Genomic DNA, 14,584 nt, shown 5'->3' on the forward strand with positions numbered 1-14,584 from the left:
GATTTAAAATGAGATGAAATTTATTCTATTTTTTAAATTAGTATAAAATATTTTGACTATTTCAGATAAAACAAAATGAAATTTACAACCTTGGATTGCTTTGCTTGCATCTAACCCATTCTACATGTTCATGTGATCAACAACAATAATCTCTTCTTTTTATATCACTATCTACACCAATTGTACAAGTTGCAAGTAATTAAAATTTGAATTTTGAAATCAAGATTTAAGGATATCTTTAAATATAAGTAATTTTGGGAATATTTTATTTGAAACGTGAGTGTTTTTTAAAATTTAATTTTTTTATTGAAAATTATTTTTTATATATTTTTTAAATCGTTTTAATATGTTAATATTAAAAAAATTATTTTATAATAAAAAAATTATTTTATATATTTTCAAATAAAAAATATTTTTAAAAATAACTATAACTTAAAAACTCTTTCAAATAAAATATTATTAGTGTTAGCATCTGTTTTTTTTTAATTGGTTCTTATTTCTTTTATTTCCCCCTCTTAATTAATAAATAAAGGTACTTGTTATCAACAACAAAACACAACTCCATAAATTAAATAAAATAAATAGCCTACTCTCTCGCTCTCGTTCTCTGTAGTCTGTACTGTAGGAGGGAGGAGGAGAGGGAGCAGGCGGCTTTCACTCTAAAAAGCTACTTTAATAAGTGCGTGTTTAATAGACTCTTTTTCCTTTTCGTCATCATCAATAACAACACTCTGTTTTTGTCTATTTTTGTTTTTTTTCTATTCTATTTTAATTACAAAACAAATATACTTTTGTTTTCTCTTTGTTTAGTACAGTAAAGAAACTTTTATTTTTTGAAGGTATTCAAGACCTTTTCTTTTTCTTCGGCTTCTGGCAATCAACTTGTAAGTGACCCAACTTTGTGTGTGTGTGTGTGTGTGTGTGTTGGTTTGAGTGGCTTGTTGGAGTTAGATTAGTGTGACTCTGCAGTCATTAATTTTGCATGCTGATCATCTGAACTTTTTCTGTCTCTTTCTTTTTTATGGGTTGAATTTATATTTGCTACACGATTTTTTCTTCTGGGAGGAGAAGGGAGTTGTTATAATCTTTCTTCGTGCTTGTTATCTCCGTCCCTGGACTGCTTTTATTCGTGAGTTATCACTGATCTTCCCAACGTTGCCCAGCTTATGGATTCTAGTTAATTTTGGCTCACGGGCTTTAATAATTTTTGTTGCCTTCCTTTTCTTTTGACTCTCTCGCTGATAGTTACCTAAGAAACTGAGAAAAAAGCTGAAAAAAATATATATTCCATTCTCAACTATTTTTGTTTCTGATTTGGTGTTTTTTAGCCCTGATATTGTGTGTGTGTATATATATATATATATATATATATATATATATATATATAAATTGTAGACTTCCCAGTTATCTGACTACAGATGTTTATAACAGTCTGAGTTAGAGGTGCCATATCTAAAAGCAAATTAATGCCAGGTTGTTTTTGTTGATAAGGTTAACAAAAAGTAAAGGTATGGCCTGGATGCAGAATATGTACAAGAAATTCGAAGTTATGTGTTTGGAGTTGGATGATATCTTGGAGCAGGTATTCTTGTCATTTACACAATCAATCTCCTTGAAATGCATCCATGATTGTTTTTATTATTTGCGTTCTACTGATATTTTTCTTTTTGTGTTTGACTGAATGTTTACTGATTGTATTTCCGATTATATCATGTTTCTAAAGCATAAATATTTTTATTTCATCCAAAGAAAAGGTACAGTTTTAGTATATGTAAATGGTTAATGCAATCTACCCACCATTAAGAGGCTGCAACATGCCCAAAGCACCCATGCCTGCATAATGCAGTTGACGTTATTGTGAAGAAACCCTTCCTGCATCTTTCTAATGGAAAAGCCTCACCTTTGGGCAGATGACTGTTTCTTTTCTCTGATGAATGGCCGCTTTAAAGCTTACATCATTCATTACAGATTTCCTTGAAAACTCTAGATCCTGGTACAGTAAGATAGGATTCCGTAATTTCCTCCAGCATACAAATTTTTGGTTAATACTGCAACTCCAAACTGTTCGTTAATTATAAAATTGAGAACAAAAGTATTAACTTTGTACCGGTTTTCATTTTAATTTGTTACAATTGATTTTCTGATGTGATTGTCCTGATCTCTCTCTTAAATCCTTCATGTTGCTTGCTTGGTGCCCGATTCCTGCTTTAGCTGCAGTCAGTTCTGCCAAAACATCTCATGAAATTGAATACATTCTTGGACAGGAAGGGTTGAAATATGCCGACCACTTGCAGACAGTAGGTGCCAATGTCAAGCAATTTTGCTCAGATATTGTGCGAGATGTGCAGCCTCAGCCGTCTGAGGATACTGTGGATGGCGTAGCTAGCGTCTCTTGTCTAGTGAAAAACACCGAGTCAGATAAAATGTCAAAGGAAGGCATTGTCCAAAACCATTTTGATATGGAACCTTGCAACGTGAGTCGTTTGCTCTACTCATGTTCTGTTGAACCTATCAAGGCCACAAAGAATGATCTGTCTTTGGAGGAAATGGTTGTTGCTGAGATATATGAAAAATCAGTGTCAAGTCTTAAGGAAAATCGTTCCGAGGAGAAGCAAGTTCAGCTTGAGACATTGGATACCCCAGAAGAGACAGATCTAAGCATTTCAGTATTATCTTCAACATCTTATGATCTACTAGAAAGTAACTCTTTAACAGAGGTAATTCCAATAGATGGGCTATCTTCAAAATCTGTTAATTTGGTTGACTCGTATGAAAGCAAGGTTCCAGAGTTGGGATTTACTTCTAGCGAGGCCTTAGCTGAATCAATCAGTAAGTATTTCCTTCTGCTATCTCTTAACTACTCCCTCAATTTTCCTTTCCCTCCATTGATATCTGCGTTGGTAGGCCTAGAAACTCATGCAGCCCCCTAACCACATCTGGGACAGAGCCTTCTTTCCACGAGTTTGAGCCATTCAATGATTTTTCCAAACCAGATCCCATTGTCTCGTCTTGAAACTGGTATTCAAATGTTCATTTCGTTACGATGAACGTGGCCCCACCTTTCTGCAGTTTGAGATCTTGGTTTATTTTACTTATCCTACTTGTATAGTTTTTAGGAAACAATTAATTATCCATGGTCAAGGTTTTGACTTTATATAAGAACTAGTTTTGCTATGGGGAAACTTCACTAGCTCATTTAGCATTCAAGGCTTTACTTTATAACCTGTGAACTTTCTAGCTCAACTCTATCCTGCACTTTCTCTTTTATCTAGTGGGGGAGAGATAGAGAGAGAGAGATTCCCATCTGAAAAGATAGAGAATATTGTGGATGAAAGTTAGAAATGAAAGTTCTTATTATCTTTTGCATTTCACAAACTATTTGTTGTTTGTCTTGATTTAGCTGACCTTGCAATCAAAGAAAGGAGCAATTACGATGATATTTACCTTTCTTATCTTCTTACAGGACAGATAGACAACTCCACTGAAGATGCTACCAATCCGGGATCATCTTCTTCAGTGAAGCTTGATGGGAGTTGCTTTGTTACAGATTGCAATGAGCTTTCTTCTGTTTCATATGAAGCAGGACAACTAGGGTCTTCCAAGGTATGACTTCCTCTCAAGTTTGTAAACTGGGTTAGTCTTGGTCATATATGGAGCAAACTCATGAAATTTTAAATATACAATCCTTTGAAATTTGAACTTTTTTGGGCATTGATGTACTAACACTAGAGTTTGAAATGAGCTATTGCACTGTCAAAAGTTGAAACTTTTGATAACCAATGTTTCTCTTTTCTCTTGTTTTCCTGCAGGAAACCTTGGATAATGTTTCGTTCAAAAAAAGGAAGGCAGCGAATCAGGTTTTCAATCAGGAACCAGCTTTTGATCCAAACCCCAGTCAACGGAAAGAAAGTTTTGCATCAACTGTTATTACCAGACCAGATCACGATCCCTGCGATTCCGACTGGGTGATTGTCTAGATAAATTAGAACATGATTAATTCGGCGATTCAAGTGATTTTGTTGCCTCATTCATGCAAATAAAGGATGTAAACTCGTTTCAGATGCTTTGAATTAATGCGGCTAGTACATCCCTGATGATTTTATAGAGGTCGAGAGAAAATCAGGTGAACTTTCAAGGCACGAGGAAGTTCATCATTGTCTAAGAAATGGAACCAATTATGAAGGGAATTATGATCAGCTAAACGTTCAATACATTATCAGGTTGCAGCGTAATAAAAGTCTAATCATTACAAGAACTTGTGTTCAGTTGTCTAAATGAAAGAAACCCATGTGATATCCGAAACAGCCCCTCCTCCCTTAACAAGTTAAAGAAAAATCCAAAATAATGTTTCAAGATTTCTTAAGTGATTGAATGGAACAAAATCTAGAAAAAAAAAAAATAGAGAGGCTATGCATCTGGCCAAAGAGATTGAGCCTGCGCGTCCAGCACAAAACAATCAAACCCAAAGCAATGTCAAACTATATCCCACTGTATAGGAGGACCAGACTGAATTCTCTCCAGCTCCTTCTCAATGGCGTCTGCTGAAAATAAATGCACCAGAATGGGGAAGTGCATTGATTATTGGATGCTTAGCAGCAATAAGTTCTTGGATCTGTTCACCCTATTATTGCTTACTGTGTGGAATCACTCATGTCAAACTACTTTCTCAGTAAATCCACCACTTTATATATATATAACTTGCATACATGAAATTAACTTCAAAAATCTTCAACTATGAATCAAGACGGTAGAAAATTAATTCAAAAATTTAATCTCAATATATATAGCAATTGATCCTAACTAGCTAAATATTCTATAATATTCCATAACCTCGATATGAAATTTTTCTTTCACAATATCACTCCACTGTACTTTCCGGTAGACACCATTGAATATATATATAGCTGACCAATTCAAACAACACATTGTCTCTTGTTTTCTTAGGCATTGCTACTCTTAGATTTCATCACCAGTCTCCTCCAACACTACAGTTTTGCAGTTATGGAATAAAAGTTGACAAGGAGAGTACGTGAGGAACTGCTAGCAAAACTTATGAGTTTTGAAATATGGTGGTTTGATGATGACGAGAACACTAGTGCTATAATTTGTCATTGCTGATTCAAACATTCTTCAGGTCTCTCTTTACTTATGCACTAGGGCTTATTCTCACATGGAGGCTAGCCCTTGTGATGATTGCGGTATAGCCTTAGGCTGTAAAAAGGATCAAACATCGGGAGCAATTCACCAAGTCAATTGAAAATGAGGAAACGAGAGTCTGCGAGTGTCAAGCATAGCAACAAAAGGCGGAATCGCTCTTTCCAATGCAAACTATATCTGTGCTAATTCAATGTCCTGATTTCCCTCATGAATTACAATCCTCTAATAATTTTAGGGTTAGAATTTTTTATTCTCTTCAATAAAAAAATTAGGTTGTTTTACGGTCTCAATAATTCATGAACCACACCTTGTGTGTGTGTGTGTGTGTGTGTGTGTGTGTGTGTGTGTGTGTGTGTGTGTGTGTGTGTGTGTGTGTGTGATCTCATAGAACAGAAAAAACAAAAATAATTATGATATAAAGGAGATGTTCTTCTGCCCTACTTGTTTTTCTTGTTTTAAAGGGATAAAAATTTACTCCAAAATATTTTAGAGATAGTTATATTTCTATGTCTTTATCTAAGATAGATTTATTTCTATGTCTATGTTTTTTCAATCAAATATGTTTTTATTTTTTTTAGTATTTATCTTTTTTATTCTATATACCAATAAAATACAACCTGCATGATTTACATAAAATACAAGCATTACCTTTAACACACTAATAAGGAAAAATAAAATAAATCCGGAAACATATCATGGTAGGTAGGGAAAGATATGCACAGTAATAACAATTTAATTCTTTCCACTATTAAGGTCAATATTTTTCCTATTCAAACTATATTAAATAAATAAAGAATTGATTTTTTTCTTACAATTGAAAGGCATATTGGAAATAAGCAGAATCCAAGTTTTTTTTCTCACAAAAATTTAAATTTATTACGCTATTTATATAAGATATGGATCATATGACACACACACACACACACACACACACACACACACATAGGGTCTCTAATGGAGATTTTCCAAAATTTTATATATTTATAAAGCCACAATAATAGCACCATGCTGTGAAGAAAACAAGCACACTTGTTTGATCATGGACTATTTTCCATCCACTAGCTCATTCACAATCTTATTGAGCTTCCCAATTCCTTTTCTTGTCTTAGCAATCACCTTATTTTCCTTTATCCAGTCCCACAAGAATGTCAAGCAATACTCACTGCCTCCTGGTCCAAGACCATGGCCTCTTGTTGGATGCCTCCCGACAATGCTCCGAAACAAGCCAGTGTACCAATGGATACACAATCTCATGAAAGAAATGAACACTGAAATAGCTTGTATCCGTCTAGGAAACATCCATGTGATTCCTGTCACCTGTCCTAATATTGCTTGTGAATTCTTGAAAGAACAAGATGATGTATTTTCATCTAGACCCGAAACCATATCCTCTTATCTCGCATCAAATGGGTACCTAGCAACAGTTGTATCACCATTTGGAGATCAGTGGAAGAAAATGAAGTCAGTCATGGCAACACAAGTGCTTTCTCCTACAAGGCATCAATGGCTTCACAAAAAAAGAGTTGAAGAAGGTGATAACCTTGTTCGTCTTGTTTATAAACAATGTCAGGAGTCTGATCAAGATGGCATAGTGAATTTGCGATTCACATCACAACATTATTGTGCAAATGTTATTAGGAAGCTGATGTTTAACAAAAGATATTTTGGAATGGGAATGGAGAATGGTGGACCTGGTTTTGAAGAGGAGCAGCATGTGGATGCACTCTTCACTATCCTCAGTCATTTATTTTCATTTTGTGTCTCAGATTTTTTGTCATTCTTGACATGGCTTGACCTAGATGGTCATGAGAAGGTGATGAAGGAGAAAGATAAGATCATCAAAAAGTATCATGATCCCATAATTGACGACAGGATTCAACAATGGAAGGATGGCAAGAAGAAAGACATTGAGGACTTGCTTGATGTTTTAATAACCTTAAAGGATGACAATGGCAATTCTTTATTGTCAAAGGATGAGATAAAAGCTCAAGTGGAAGTGAGTTTTACACTTATTTAATGCTAAATTACTTATAGCTAACTTAACTTCTATTTTATTTTTTATTTTTTTTTCTTGTTTGAGCACCATAACTATTTTTTAATATAAAAAATAAGCCCTTTTGTCCAGGTTAATGTTCTTTGTTAATTTGTTTTTTAAATCATGTGTTTTTACTTGTTTCTAAACTTTTATATGTAGTCAAAACTAATGAAATGACTTATTTTTTTAAAAATAATTCAAGATAATCAACTAAAAAAAATTAATGTTCAGGATTAAATTTATTTTAAACCAAAGTTCAAGATAGGTTTGGGTTATTTAACTATTTATCTAATTAATGCTATAAAATCACTTTAAGTTTTCATCTAATTATCTTGACTACTATAATTATTATTTTTTTATCTAAGTTAAAATTTAATTAATTTGAGTTGTTGAGATAGTTATTTGACAAATTCAAACATAATTTTTCTATTAATCTCAAATAATTATATATTACTAGATCTATATTTAATAATGATTTTATACTATACATATTATTATTCTCAGGACATAATCTTAGCAGCTGTGGACAATCCATCAAATGCTTGTGAATGGGCATTTGCAGAGATGTTAAACAACCCTGAGATACTCGAAACAGCTGTTGAAGAATTGGATAGAGTGGTTGGGAAGCAACGTCTTGTCCAAGAATCAGATTTTGCACAACTCAATTACGTCAAGGCCTGCGCTAGAGAAGCCTTTCGGCTGCATCCTCTTGCACCATTTAACGTTCCTCACGTATCCATGGCTGATACAGTAGTTGCCAACCACTTCATCCCAAAAGGTAGTTATGTTATTCTTAGCAGATTAGGGCTTGGTCGAAACCCTAAAGTTTGGGACGAGCCACTAGAATTCAGACCAGAGCGTCATCTCACAGGAACAGGGAATGTTGTGTTGGCTGAGAATGGATTAAGATATATTCATTTCATTCAGCACAGGAAAGCGTGGGTGCATGGCTGTGACCCTTGGGAGTTCGATGACGAACATGCTATTTGCTAGGCTTCTTCATGGTTTTAGTTGGAGTTTGCCATCAAATGAGTCCAGCATTGACCTTTCCACCGCGAAAGATAGCATGGCTCTCGCTAAACCACTGCTTGCTGTTGCGAAACCACGCTGATGTGTACTTGACACAACAGAATTTGAGAGAAAGGAATAGGGAAAGAAGAGTTTAAAGAAGAACAGTTTATTTCATGATATCTTCTCTCCCGTAGGCCAGAGCTTTTATAGGCCTTTGGTTCTGGAAGTTACAAGCAGATTAAAAGCAATAAAAGAGGAATATGTGCCACTAAGTGATCATGGTTGTTCCACTTCACACGTGGTCATGAATGCCCATGAATTCCCCGTATAACAGACATCTAAAGAAAGTAACTGCAACTAAAGTAACTGCAACTAATTAATTCCCACAACGCACGACCAGCTGTGGTTACTTTCCCCCTCACGACCCTTTGCATGGCGCAGGTATGCATGATGGGCTGTTTGTCCATATCATTCCTTCCCACCCGAAAAATCCTTGTCCTCAAGGATAAACTCCGGATATGATCGGGAGAAACGCCATTGATTTTCCCATGTTGCGTCTTCGACTGGGGCCCCCACCCATTTGACCAGCAGTTCCTTGCGTGGGCGATACCGTCCCTTTTGGATGATGCGTTTGTCCAGTATGGCCTCTGGTTGGGGAAGCAGTGTAGAATCCTTTGAAACAGGAGGAAGAACTGGGAAGGCCAGGGCCGAAGTGCCCACATGTATTTTTAAAAGGCTAACGTGAAACACATCGTGGATTAAAGATCCAACTGGTAATTCCAACCGATAGGCAACAGAGCCCACCCTAGCTAACACTTGATAGGGTCCAAAAAACCGTGGGGATAGTTTTAAGGACCGTCGAAAATTGACTGAGTTCTGGCGGTATGGGTGAAGCTTTAAGTAAACATAATCCCCGACATTGAATACTACGTCTTTACGACTTTGATCGGCCTGCATCTTCATTCTGTCCCGTGCGACATTCAGATTGAGACGTAGCTCTCGTAACAGTTCAGACCTACTGCGGAGGAGGTCATCGACAGCTTGAATTTTTGTAGTCCCTGGCACATACGAGAGCAGTGAAGGAGGAGGCACACCGTAAACAACCTCAAACGGTGATAGTTTGGTGGCGGTATGCACGGAGGTGTTGTAACTGTACTCAGCCCAGGAAACCCACTCCATCCATTTGTTGGGCTGTGCACTGGTGAAGCAACGGAGGTACTGTTCCAGTGTGCGATTAACCACCTCTGTTTGGCCATCGGTCTGAGGATGGTAACTGGAACTCATCGTCAAGTTGGTCCCATGCAATTGGAATAGAGTTTTCCAGAACGAACTCACAAAAATCTTGTCCCTATCACTCACAATGGATTTCGGCATTCCGTGAAGGCGAATAATGTGATCAGTGAAGGCTTTAGCCACTGAGGATGCTGTAAATGGGTGTTTTAATGGCACGAAATGGGCGTATTTGGACAAGCGGTCCCCAACCACCATAATGACAGTAAAACCTTTGGAAACTGGTAATCCCTCCACAAAATCCATGGAAATGTCAGTCCATACCTGTAGGGGAATGGGCAAAGGTTGGAGCAAGCCGGCTGGTTTGGTGTTGTCATACTTGCATCGTTGACATACCTCACAGTGCTTAATAAAGTCTTTAACAGCCGATCGTAACCCCGGCCAGTTGAAGCTTTTCTTGAGGCGACTGAGAGATTTATGGTATCCAAAATGGCCCCCGGTAGGAGAGGAATGATGTTCCTTCAGAATAGCAGGGAGTAAGGAAGATGAAGGACTCAGGTACACACGTCCCTTCTTGTACCAAACTCCATCACGTTGAAAATAAAGCTTGTGATGTAGAGGTGAAGTTGAATTGTCCAACTGAGCATAGAAGGGATCTTGGGATACTTCTTGTTGGAGAATAGCCCACCAGTCAGCTACGGGCATTGAAATGGCCGCGCAACTCCATTCTGTCACCCTTGACAATGCATCCGCTCCTTGATTCTCCTTGCCCTTCTTGTATTGGATCGTGTAGTCATACCCCATGATCTTGGGCAGCCAACGTGCTTGAGTGGGTGTCGTAATCCTCTGTTCTAATAAATATTTCAGGCTCCGCTGGTCTGTTCGAACAATGAATGGTTTGCCCAAGAGATATGTGTGCCACTTGCGGATAGCTTTCACGATGGCTAACATTTCCTTCTCATATGTAGACAAGGTGAGTGCTGAACCTTTGAGAGCCTCACTATAAAAAGCAACTGGGTGATCTTCTTGTATTAGGATGGCGCCGATTCCTACCCCACACGCGTCACTTTCGACAATGAAAGTTTGTGTGAAGTCTGGTAGTCGCAAGGTCGGAGGAGACACCAGTGCTTGTTTTAGCCGATTAAAGGCTGTAGTTGCTTCAGCACTCCAATGGAAACCCTCCTTTGTCAACAATCGGGTGAGAGGCGCGGCGATTTCCCCGAATCCACTTACGAACTTGCGGTAGTAACCCGCTAGCCCAAGGAATCCTCTGACCCCCTTTACTGTGGTGGGCGTGGGCCATTCATTCACAGCCTTTGTCTTTGCCGGATCCACTTGCACCCTTCATGTGAAATCAGATGCCCCAAATAGTCTACCTGCATGACTCCAAAACGGCATTTGGATTTCTTAACAAATAGTTGATTTGTGGACAGGATCGTGAGTACCGTATGGAGATGGGAGAGATGATCCCCCCAATTGTGGCTGTACACCAATATATCGTCGAAGAACACCAGCACAAATTTCCGCAGATGAGGCCTGAATAAATCGTTCATGAGACCTTGGAAGGTGGCAGGGGCGTTAGTGAGACCGAATGGCATTACTATAAATTCATAGTGCCCATCATGTGTCCGGAATGCCGTTTTTGGTATATCTTCCTTTTTTACTCTGATTTGGTGGTACCCTGAACGCAAATCAAGCTTCGAAAAATATCGGGCGTTATGCAATTCATCTAGCAATTCATCTATAACCGGAATGGGATACTTATCTTTGATTGTGATCTGATTCAAGGCTCTATAATCTATGCAGAAGCGCCAACTCCCATCCGCCTTTTTGACCAGCAACACCGGTGATGAAAATGGGCTAACACTAGGTCGAATAAGGCCAGACTCTAGAAATTCTTTTACCATCTTCTCAATTTCGCCTTTTTGATAATGTGGGTACCGGTAGGGCCGAACACTAATAGGGCCTTGGTGTGGTTGTAACGGTATGCAATGATCTTGTGGCCGTTCGGGTGGTAGTTTTGTTGGAGCCTCAAAGATTGGTTGGAATTCTGTCAGTAGTTGTGAAAGATCATTAGGATGATCTGTGGTTGTCTCATTTACTTCCACGGCGGCAATCTGTAAAAAAAATCCCAACCCCTCTATATTGACCAGCTCTTTGTCACGTAAGATTTTGGGCGGGGACTGCCTCAGCCCCTGAAATATTCTGGTGATTCCATCTTGTTGGAAGCTCATTGTCAGCTCCCTGTAGTCTGTTTTAATAGGCCCCAGGGTCTCTAACCATTGCACCCCCAATACTGCCTGGCATGCAGCCACTGGTAGCACATAGAAATCTGCTTGTATGGTGCACCCTTGAATCATCACTGTGAGGCTCAAACACCGTCCGTTACACTCAATCATCTCACGGTTAGCTACCATTACCCGGAAGGTTTTATCCCGCATCACCAATAGTCCTAATCTGGACACCACAGACTGATCGAGGAAGTTGTGTGTGCTCCCCCCATCAATCAAGACAGTAATCTCTTGGTTTTTTAGTCTACCAATCACGCGGATGGTTTGAGGGTGATTAGCTCCTGAAATTGCATGGAATGAGATTTCTGGGATTGGTTCCACGTCTGGAAGATCGTCTGCGCCTTCTTCGAAATTTAATTCCTCTCCAATAGAAGTGTCCTCGATCATGAAAAGCTGAGGTCGTTGGCACCGGTGTCCTCGTACAAATTTTTCATCACAGTAGAAGCATAAGCCTTTTGCTCGCCGATCCCTAGCTTCCTGACTGGTAATTCTTGTAAAACCCCCTTGTGACTTCTGATTTGGGCCTGTGATGGGTGGTGGTCCCAGGAGGCCGACTGAAGTACTGGTGTTGTTTTTTGGGTGTGTTAGGACGCTAGCGGTTCGGAGAACTGGAGTAAATCTTTTCTGCAGCTGGATTCGCTCCTCTACCAACCTTGCCACTCCAATCGCGTCCAATAGTGTGCTCGGCTGTTTAACCTTGACATCCAACCGTATTTCATCTCGCAAGCCTGCAATGAAACATCCAACCAAATAATTTTCTGGTAATCCATCAATGCGTTGGGACAATTTCTCAAACTCCGTCTGGTAGGTGCTGACAGTGGTAGATTGTCGGAGGCGAGTGAGGGCTTCTGAAGGGTCTTCGTAGTCGGTTGGCCCGAAACGGTGTAGCACAGCTTGGAAGAATTCTGCCCAAGTGAGATGTCCCCGGAATTTACTCAACCAACGATGCCATTGGAGAGCATCTTCTTCCAAGTGAAAGGAAGCTAGCTGCACCTTATGTTGGTGATGGACATTTTTGAATTCGAAATACTGCTCAGCTTTATATAGCCATCCCGTTGGGTCTAACCCATTGAATCTTGGGAAGGACAACTTGAGTTGTGTGTAATTCCGGTCAGCTATTTGGGTGGAATGAAAAGTGTCTGTTTGTGAAGGGTTCCGAATAACAGGTTGGGTGGATGGGTTAAAATCTGGTGGGTTGGAATTTCGATGGGTTGATGTTTCGGCTTGGAAAAATGGGCTTACCTCTCTTTCCGTGAAATTTTGAGAGTGTGCGTGACGAAGGGCCTGTAACTCGGCCACCACCGTTAGCAGGGTTGCATTCATTTGATCGATGCTGTGATTAGCTTGGGTGATGTTGTTATTGGCTTGATCGATCCCTGCTTCGTGACGAGCTAGAGTTTCATTCACCTCGTTTTGAAATTCCGTATTTGTTTTAGTTCGCGTCTCCATGATCAAACCTGGCTCTGATACCAATTGATGTGTACTTGACACAACAGAATTTGAGAGAAAGGAATAGGGAAAGAAGAGTTTAAAGAAGAACAGTTTATTTCATGATATCTTCTCTCCCGTAGGCCAGAGCTTTTATAGGCCTTTGGTTCTGGAAGTTACAAGCAGATTAAAAGCAATAAAAGAGGAATATGTGCCACTAAGTGATCATGGTTGTTCCACTTCACACGTGGTCATGAATGCCCATGAATTCCCCGTATAACAGACATCTAAAGAAAGTAACTGCAACTAAAGTAACTGCAACTAATTAATTCCCACAACGCACGACCAGCTGTGGTTACTTTCCCCCTCACGACCCTTTGCATGGCGCAGGTATGCATGATGGGCTGTTTGTCCATATCACACGCTTGCCTGCACATTTGTACCCTAAATAAATGATGAAAACAAGTTCAAGAAGACGTTCAGACAAACGTGCATTCCTATTATCAATTCCCTTCCCATGAAATTGCTTTTATTTATTATTATTATTATTAAAATAAATAGTTTGTTCTACACAAGTTTAACGTAATATATAGTTGTGTACCTGTAACTTCCTTTCTTGAATCAAGATCCTAATCCTAACGATTGCAATTTATAATAAAAGGGGACTATATACCCTCTATTGTATAGTCCAAAGTCCATGTAGTAATTAGAATTATGCAATTTAATGGAGGCTAGGTTATTGGAAGCGGGCTTAATTTATTTGGGAAGTTCAGTATCAAGATTGGTTAGCAAACAAAAGAGATACCCACCCGTGAATTAGTCCCTTACTTGAACTATTTTGAGGAGAAATCACAAAACCCCATGATACCAAGATTTAGATGAGAGGAAAGAAGGTAAAGAGAGAGAGAAGAGGAAGAGAAAAAGGAGCAGTGAAGCAGCCCTGAGCGAGTAGTGGAGTTGGTGGCCACATTCATTGAAAAATTGCTTCTCGTTCTTGAACCAGTGAAAAGAGAGAGTGAAGCTGATGGGTTGCCATTGCTTCTTGTTCTACATGAGACAATCCAATCCATGGTGGTGATATCATTGATATTGAAGTTGCCATGTTTGAGACCCCTCTCTCGCTCTCTCTTTCAGCTTTATTAATTATTATCCTCTCTTCCATGCTGGCCTTGATCGTTTTCTTCACTCGGCAATCAAACAAAAGTTCTAAGGCCTGGTTCGGAGCCCAACGCCTTTTCGGTCATTTAAAATACCATTTAAATAAAATAGTCCATTCCTTTGAAACTCTTTTCTTGTTAAAATAAAGCCCACAACTGTAGACCATTAATAGTCCATCAAATATTAGTGGGTTGTGTTTTCCCATCTCTCTCTCTCTCTCTTTTTAAAGTATTTTTTTAATAAATATATTAAAATATTTTTTTATTATTTAAAA

The 14,584-nt window shown here is 38.8% G+C and overlaps 1 protein-coding gene and 1 pseudogene across 2 annotated transcripts; both read left to right on the forward strand.

Annotated features, from left to right (window-relative positions):
• Positions 1–572: 572 nt before the first annotated feature.
• Positions 573–4,104, forward strand: LOC133699110 (uncharacterized). 2 transcript variants are annotated; one of them, XM_062122255.1, is made up of 6 exons: positions 573–679; positions 840–884; positions 1,492–1,582; positions 2,265–2,829; positions 3,464–3,603; positions 3,810–4,104. In XM_062122255.1, the coding sequence occupies exons 3-6, from the start codon at positions 1,511–1,513 to the stop codon at positions 3,975–3,977; spliced, it is 945 nt and encodes a 314-aa protein (XP_061978239.1). In that variant the 5' UTR covers positions 573–679; positions 840–884; positions 1,492–1,510; the 3' UTR covers positions 3,978–4,104. The 2 variants fall into 2 exon arrangements, with proteins under 2 accessions (XP_061978239.1, XP_061978240.1); XM_062122256.1 differs by lacking the exons at positions 573–679; positions 840–884 and adding an exon at positions 894–1,129.
• Positions 4,105–6,196: 2,092 nt separating this feature from the next.
• Positions 6,197–13,604, forward strand: LOC133698180 (phenylalanine N-monooxygenase CYP79D16-like; annotated as a pseudogene).
• The last annotated feature ends 980 nt before the right edge of the window (positions 13,605–14,584 follow it).

The sequence above is a fragment of the Populus nigra genome, chromosome 7 (genome assembly GCF_951802175.1).
Source record: "Populus nigra chromosome 7, ddPopNigr1.1, whole genome shotgun sequence".
Lineage (NCBI taxonomy): Eukaryota > Viridiplantae > Streptophyta > Magnoliopsida > Malpighiales > Salicaceae > Populus > Populus nigra.